Source organism: Anomalospiza imberbis, chromosome 20, assembly GCF_031753505.1.
Source record: "Anomalospiza imberbis isolate Cuckoo-Finch-1a 21T00152 chromosome 20, ASM3175350v1, whole genome shotgun sequence".
NCBI classification, from domain to species: domain Eukaryota; kingdom Metazoa; phylum Chordata; class Aves; order Passeriformes; family Viduidae; genus Anomalospiza; species Anomalospiza imberbis.
In genome coordinates this window covers 7,129,052-7,136,689 of record NC_089700.1, presented here as the reverse complement: position 1 = coordinate 7,136,689, position 7,638 = coordinate 7,129,052, and the positions used below count along the sequence as shown (strand labels likewise).

Here is a 7,638-nt window from a genome sequence, read left to right as displayed (position 1 = left end):
GGTCTGAATCTCCATCCGTGTGAGCCCCACTTCACTTCAGCCCAGCTTAAAATAAGTAGGAAAGAGTCTGGTTCCAGCTCCTGGGATGGGGATGTGCAACCTCGGTCCCAAGCACACACCAGCAAAGACACACCAAGCTGATTTATCTTTTTCTTTCAGTCACATTTATTGGCAGTTGTGGCAGTCGGTACCGTTTTGGGAGTGTTGTTCCATAAGCAGTGGCAGTACGAGAGGGGGTGGTTATTTCGGGAGGGGAGTATTAGCACCAAGAGGGGGCCAGTGAGCTTTCGAAACCTTGCAGAGATGTACTGGGAAGTGGGGAGCTACTGCTGGACACGCCTGATGGATTGGATCTGGGAGGTCTGGGCGTGTGAACCCCACTCTCTCCAGTGCTTGTAGTCTCCACCGTGGTGATCAAACTCCAGGACGTACTGGTAGCCACGGTACCCGGGATACTGGTAGCACACCCAGCTGGAAGACGAGGACAAAGAGGTAAGCAGGGGGGTTACAGGGTGTCCCCCTCCCACCGTGGTGGCACAGTGATGGCAGCAGATTGTCCCTGCTGCTCCTGTCCTCGGCCCGTCACTTACGCGCCACACTGGATCTTCATGGAGCCCACTTCGTTGTTGGCCCAGCCCATGGCCTGCAGCGAGGGGTAGTCATCAGCAATCTCCCACTGGCGGCCGATGAAGTTGTCTTTCTCAAAAATGGTGATCTTGGATTCCTTGTGATTCTGTGGGGGAGAGCAGGGGGTGAGGGGGAGGTGGTGCTCCCTCCCCAGCGTGGGTGGGAATGGCAGGGCTGTCACTCCCTATGGCATTACTCAGAGGGTTCCTGGAGAGGGAGGTGTTCAGACCCTGGTTTTTTGGAGTTTTCTGGGTGGCTGGGAGGTGTCAGCTATAACACAGCTCCTGTCTCAGGCTGGCTGTCCCCTAGCTCTAGTCATGTACACCTTGCCCAGAAATTCCCTCCAAAGCTTTAAAAAAACAGGACAGAAAGAGCAAATCCTGCTGGGGCTGGAGCGGGGAAGCGCTGTGTCTGCCCCTGGCGTAGCTGCGTTTTCCTTTCCTAACCTCCCTGCTGTGGCCTGGGACATTTTAACGGGATCAGAGCTCCGTGGGACACTCACAGCGGAGCAGACGGGGCGGAAGGACATCAGGCGCTCGATGTGGTAGGCGTTGCTGCCGCTCCAGGCGTCCCAGCGCGGGTACTCTCCCCTCTCCAGGATGAACTGCTGCCCGCAGAAGCCGGTGTGCTCGTAACCGACCCAGCTGCAAAAACAGAGCGAGGGCTGCCAGGGCTTCCTGCAGCAGCTCGGGGCATTCTGCTGAGAGCTGGCATTAAGGGCAGGATGTAGGTGCAAGGAGGAGGTTGGGATCTGGCCTCTGCCCACAGGTTGGGAAGAGAGGAAGTGGTGCTGGATGTGGGCAGAGAACCCAGGGAGTGTGAAACTGCATCTGGTGCTGCAGAGGCACCCACACTGCATCCCTGGCTGCAGTGGGAGATGGGGGATGGGGGCCCATCCTGCACAAGTGGCTCTTCTCCCTGGCTGCTCTGTCATCATTTATGCAGACCAACATCACTTCAGGGTGCTCCAGCTGCCCTTCTCTCCCAAAGGCCTCATTTCTTACTTGTTTCCCAATTACAACCTGACACTGCTGGACCTGAATTCCTGATGCCCAAAGCAGGCAGAGCCCGTCTGGCTCGGAACAGAGAGCAGGGACCTATGGCCTTTCCCCTTTCTGCCTCCCCCTCTTGCTGAAAACAAACAAGGAGAGGTGAGTGGGATGCCTGCACCCTGCAGGACACATTTTGCAAGCCCTGGTGCTGCCCACACAGCACCTGCCTGTCCCCAGGGTGGGGATGTCCCCTTAAGGAGACTGGGGACAGAGCCACAGGCAGAGCAGGGAGACAGAGCCTGGGCTGGAGGTTGGAAGGTGGGTGGCACGGGCTGTGCAGTGCATGGATTCCCTACTGATGGCGTACAAAGGATGCTGAGGGGGTCAAGGGTTTCCTGCCACTGACCCAAACCGAGCCCCAGTGCCATGTCCTGCAGCCAGCCTGCCCTGTGCAAGGTGAACAGCCTGATTAGAAACACATCAACTGGAGCAGGGAGCTGATTACAGCGTGAGCACGCACGCTGCTGTAATCCCATTAGCATTACACGTCCTAAAGATAGCAGCACAAATCTGTCTCGTCTGCTCCCCGCCCCGGTGGGATGTGCACCCCGGGGACCGCTCCCAACACTCCGCCTCTCCGAGCTGCTCGGGAGGTGCCTTGCCTGTGCCAGGGAAGATTCCGTGCGCAGGGAGAAGCCCAACTCTGCTCCCTACCCCCCTCAGGACTGGAGAAGCTGCGGAAAGGTTCTGCCCTGGTCTAGGAATCTGTGCAGTGGCAGGGAAAGCCCAGTTCACAGCAGGGCTGGGGCTTGGCCAAGAGGTGGTTCTCTAGGGCTGGTGCTTCAGGACAGGGACCAGGCTAAGCCAGGCCACTCACTGAGCACTGACTCTGCATCTTGGGGCAGCAACCCTGTTCCAAACCTGACTGGTCCAACACTGCAGGAGGCAGTTTTGGGTGATGCCAAAGGTGTTGCCACTGTCCTCTGGCCCTCTCTCTGTATCAAGTGCTGCCTGGGGCAGGCTGCTCTACCCTGGCAGGGTGGGATCCCCACCATGCCTGGCTTCCTTCGGCTGTGATGCTTGGCTCCAGCCAAGCAGAGCGGGGTCAGCTGGTCCCACTCCACACCTGGGCACCCCTCTCCCAGCCAGCCCGCCTGGGAAAGCACCCTCTCCACTGGCAGCTGGGTACTCACGCGCCACATTCCACCTTCAGGGAGCGGATGTTGTCGAAGCCACATTCCATGATGTTTGGACAGGCCGAAGTGAACTCCATCCTCTTGCCCTGGAAGTTTTCTTGGTCGTACACGGTGATCTGGAACGGAGAGCGAGCTGCCGAGTTGGAAACTGCCCAGCAGCGGCCCCAGGCAATTCAGCGCCTCTTGGAGACGGAGGGTGGCTCGGTCAGGGAGAGAGCCAGGCCCCTCTGGGCTGGGACACAGCCCCGCACGCCTCCGCGTCCCTGCACTGCTGGCCCCGCGACGCCCTGCCTTGGTGTCGGGGGAGCCGCAGGCTGGCCCCCGCTCCGCTCTCCTGCTCACCCCTGCGGAGATCAGTTCCCGGGGCAGCGGTGCCGTCCGGAGAGAGGAGCGGAGCCGTTCTGGGACGGGCGGGTGGCAGGGCTGTGGCTGGCGGTTCTCCCGGCCTCTGCTCCGAACGCTCTAGGGCAAAGAGGATTAACGGGGGAAAGGGCGAGGGGCACCTCCCTGGGGGGCTGTGGCTGACGGTTTCCTCTCCCGCGACAGCTCCAGGCTTCGACGGGATGCTCCTCACTTGTGCACGTGTTCCTTCTCTCCCTCTCAGCTCCCTCCTCAACCAGTAGCCCTGGGGCTATTGCCAGACCCCTTGGGGCTGCTCCCCACCTTGCTCCACAGTGCCCACTGTCCATGCTCACCCTGTCTGCATGGACAGGGGAGGGCAAACAACAGCCGGTGGCTTTGGGGGACTCTGCAACTGCTTGTCATGGGATGACTGGTAAGAGCAGGGCACAGCTGGCCGGGGGTGCTGTGGAGAGCCTTATGAAAAACAACTGGGAGGTATTTGAGCAGGCAGGAGGCGCATTGCCATGGGCAGAGGACAGGGGTGCCTGTTTCCTCTGCTTGTCCCTGTCTTTCTGCCCGCTGTGCAGCTTTCCTGGCCCCAGAGGATGGGCTTTGCCCTTCTCCCTCTTCCCTACCTGCACACAGGGAAAGTTGAAATACAGGGAATGTGAGCACGTACCTTCCACGGGCCCATGGGAACAGGCAGAGGGTTTGTCTGAGCCATCTTTGCTGCTGGATCGGTGTCTGGAGAAGGAAGGAAAAGCCATTTTTACTGCAGCATGTCCCTGTGCATCCCTGCTGCCCACTCGCGAGGCGGGGGGATGGCTCTGTGCCCGCCACCCACAGCGCCTGTTGGAGGACAGCTGCCCCACTGCTGGGGACCAGCCACACCAGTCGCAGCAAGACCCTCTTGCCAGCCCCAGGATGGGGAATGAGACACAGTAGGGGGTTGTGGGACACACCCAAAGCAAGGTGCTCCCTCTTCTCACCGCTGCAGTGCCCCTTCCCTCCTCCCTGCCATGGCATGGAGCCTGCATGCCCACCCAGGGCATAGTGCCCAATCCCCCTTTCTCCTTCCCTGAGGCTGGACCACAGCTAGGAAAAACACCCCTGAGCCAGAGCAGGGGGCTTCAGTGGGCACGGTCTGCCCTGTGCCTGGCAGCGTCCAACAGACCTGCCTGATCCCCTCTCCCTGCCTGGTGTCCCCTGGGAGGCACGGTGGGCTCCCATGGACAGCCCTGGCTAGTGGTGGGAGATGCCAACCGGCATGCCGTGCCGGTGGGTGCCGGGAGTGGGGTGCCCTGCTGTAGAGGGGCTCTCAGCCCCCCCGGCTGCCAGCAGGGACATGTGAGCCTGTCTTATGCCACGGAAAACAGCGTCGGTCCCTCTGGGTGTCTTTTGCCACCAGGCAGGAGGAAGGGTGTCTGCCCAGCCGGCTGGCAGCAGAGGGGTGAGGTGGGAGAGGTGCGCATCGGTCCAGGACTCACCTAGCTCAGGCGGTTACTGCTGCTTCGCCCATGTAATGTTTGCCTACTTCAGCGGCTCAGCTTTTATAGGGTACTGCTGGCCGGGAACCGGTGCCAGCGTTTGCAGAGCCGTCAGCACAATGCTTGCTCTGGCATTGTCCTGCTGATCCCCAGAGATTTCAGCTGCTCATCCCCATGGTCTGAACCACATTCTTAGGGAAAAAGAAAAAAAATTTGATAATAAAAAAAAAAATAATCGAGGCGGCTGTTTGCACAGATAATCTTGGGCACAAATGACTCAACGATTTGACCGCGCTGGCATTTTCCAGGGGCAATGCACCGCGCCGTCACGGGGTGAGCCTGGGGGCTGGCCTGGCCCTGGCGCCAGTTGGCACCGTGGGGACGGCGGGGACACCTCCCCGTGAGACCCTGCGGGTGGTGGGCTCGGCAGGGCGTCTACCAGGCACTGTCACTTCACTTCACCAGCCAAGGCGTGTTCCCTGTCGCCGTGTTGCCGTGGACACCCTCCTGCCATCACGGGCGAGGAAGGCTGGAGGTGAGAACTGGCGCGGCCCTGGCAGACGTGTCCCCACGGCCACACCGAGCCCCAACGCTCCACACAGCGCTGCCACCACCACAACCCCACACCCGGGCCGTGCCATGGCCTTGGGGAGGCCTCGGCCCTGCGGTCGCCACAGCCACCAGCCCCACAGCCCCCTTCTCATGCGGGGCTCCCTTGGGGCGGACACTGCAGGCCCTGGGGCACCACGGCGGGCACAGCCCGGGCCGTCGGGGGTCACGAGGCGAGCGTGGCGGCGCGGGCTGCTGCCTCAGCGCACGGCTGCCAGCACAATGCTCGCCCGCGTCTGACTGCCCCTTTTGTCTCCCCGCTGGGCAGGCGCGGCCGCACAAAACAAAGCGCCCCGTCAGCGCTGCCTGCGGCATGGCCCGGCGCCCGGCCCGGGGGACCGTGCGGGGACCGTGCGGCGGGGTGGCACCCGACCAGACAGGCCTGGTGGGGCTCAGCGGGGTCCTGGGGGGCCCCTGCTGCGGGCAGGACGCTGCCCTGATGGGGGAAGCTGGGGTTTGCGGGGATCCTTCCCCTCGCTGGCTGCTGCGGGATGGGGATGGGGATGGGGATGGGGATGGGGATGGGGATGGGGATGGGGATGGGGATGGGGGTGGGATCGGTGTCACCGGGGGGATCACTGTGACACAGAGCCGTGCGGCTGCACCCCCTGGCACGCCAGCTGACAGTACCACCACATGCCAGCAAATTTGGGTCAGGGAAGGGGAAGGGCAGAAACACCTGTCCTCTGAAAGGATGCCAAAGTGGGGGGACTGGTGGTGGGATGCTCCTGCGAAGCCTACCCAGCACAATTTCTGTGCACCTGCCGGGGGCATCCTGGCTGAGGGGGGAGGTCAGCTTGGAGCTCGCCCTCCAGCTCGCTCCAGCCCCTCGGACATGCCCGGGTCACGGCTGCGGCCACCCCAGAGTGTGGAGGCTTTTCCAGGAGCCTGGTGCCACTAGAGGGAGAGCTCAGCCCGAGCAGGATGGGACACCATCGGCGCATGCGGGTGTGCGGTGGGTGTGTGGCATTGCACACCCCTCTGCACCCCACACAGGCACCTGCCTCCCCTTGCAACAGGAAACCTGTCTCTGGCTGAAAACCACCCCAGAGCAAAGCCTGAAGCTGGCAGCCACCCCAAAACAGGGGCAAAGTGCGAGGAAAGCCACCCCCCCCCCCCCCGCACAGCCCACTCTGGTCATGGCTGGGGATGGGTCATTCTCAGCAGATAACAGGACCCCAGTATGGCTCAAGCTGCTGTGGACCCCCCAACCCCTCACCCTGCTGGTGGGGCAGGTGTCCCCCCCCAAGGACCAGAAGCACAGCAGCGAGCGCCTGGGGAGCCAATGATGCTGGCGGGTCCACAGGTTGTCCAGAACAACTGGTTTTTCTAGATCCAAGAGACTATAAAAATGCAGTGACCTATTTAGGGAACCCCGCGGTGCTGCAAAACAGATGCTTCCCCTCCCAGACCGGCTCCAGGTCCTTCCCCTGGCCAGCCATGTGTGCCTGCCAGGGGCACGCAAAATGCCACTGGCACCGGAGCTCTGTCCTGCTTCTCCACAGAAAACCCTGGGCAACACAGAGAGTTTCCTTGGATGTGGGATTTGCTGGTGCCTGGGGAACCCTCTGCCAGGGAGAGCTGCTCAGGGCGACCCAACTTGTTTCTGACAAAGCCAGATGGGATCATGTGGACAGGAACAGCTGGTCAGTTTGCTGGAAAACACAGGGTGTTTAGCTCTGGGGATGCGGCAGGAGAGTGTCCCCAGTGGGTGGCTGCTGGTGGCAGGGCTGTGTGCCTCTGGGGACCCTGTGCTGTCCCACAGCTCGGCAGTTCCAACCGGCATCAGCCCATCAGCACCTGCCCAGTGTGATAAGGAAGCAGGAGCTGCCACAGGCTGTAACTGGCTGTTCACCCGCCTGTGACGGGCAGCAGGGCAGACGTACAGCCACACAGCGTGTCCCCTCACCACCGCAGCTGGAAAAACCCTCCTGAAAACTCAGACGGGCTCCGCTGCCCTTCCAGATCACTCGACCCCATCCCTGCTCTCCGGATGGCTGCGGCTCCCTGCACTTGGTGCCACGTGCCTGGGACAAAGGACAGTGTGACAAAAGCAGGCGGCTGTGCTCACTGCCGCCTTCCTCCGCCCCTGCAAGGGCTGCATCGCCTCCACCACTGCATCCCTCGGGCTAGGGCCCAGCACAGCGCTCCTTGCTCAGCTGCCAGCTTGCTCTGCCATGCTCCATGTGTCCTGCTCTGCTGCTGCTGTGGGACCACGTCCTGGGCACAGGCTGTGGGCTGGAAATCACAGCCAGCTTTACCACTGCGAGGGAGTGGGGCTTGTGACACCCAGACAGGTGTGTCCCAAGAGTGGCTCACAGCCTGATGGTAGGAGAGCCAGGACCACACGACTCAGCCAGCAACGGTAGGATGGCAGCAGGGGTT

The 7,638-nt window shown here is 61.8% G+C and overlaps 1 protein-coding gene across 1 annotated transcript; it reads right to left on the bottom strand.

Moving 5' to 3' along the window:
* Window positions 1-138: 138 nt before the first annotated feature.
* On the bottom strand, window positions 139-4,676 carry CRYBA1 (crystallin beta A1). The gene is given in 8 exon segments (XM_068210491.1): window positions 139-471; window positions 591-733; window positions 1,130-1,271; window positions 2,813-2,931; window positions 3,158-3,277; window positions 3,837-3,901; window positions 4,645-4,657; window positions 4,659-4,676. Coding segments are annotated over 8 exon segments (768 nt in total). The 3' UTR covers window positions 139-323.
* Between the last annotated feature and the right edge of the window lie 2,962 nt (window positions 4,677-7,638).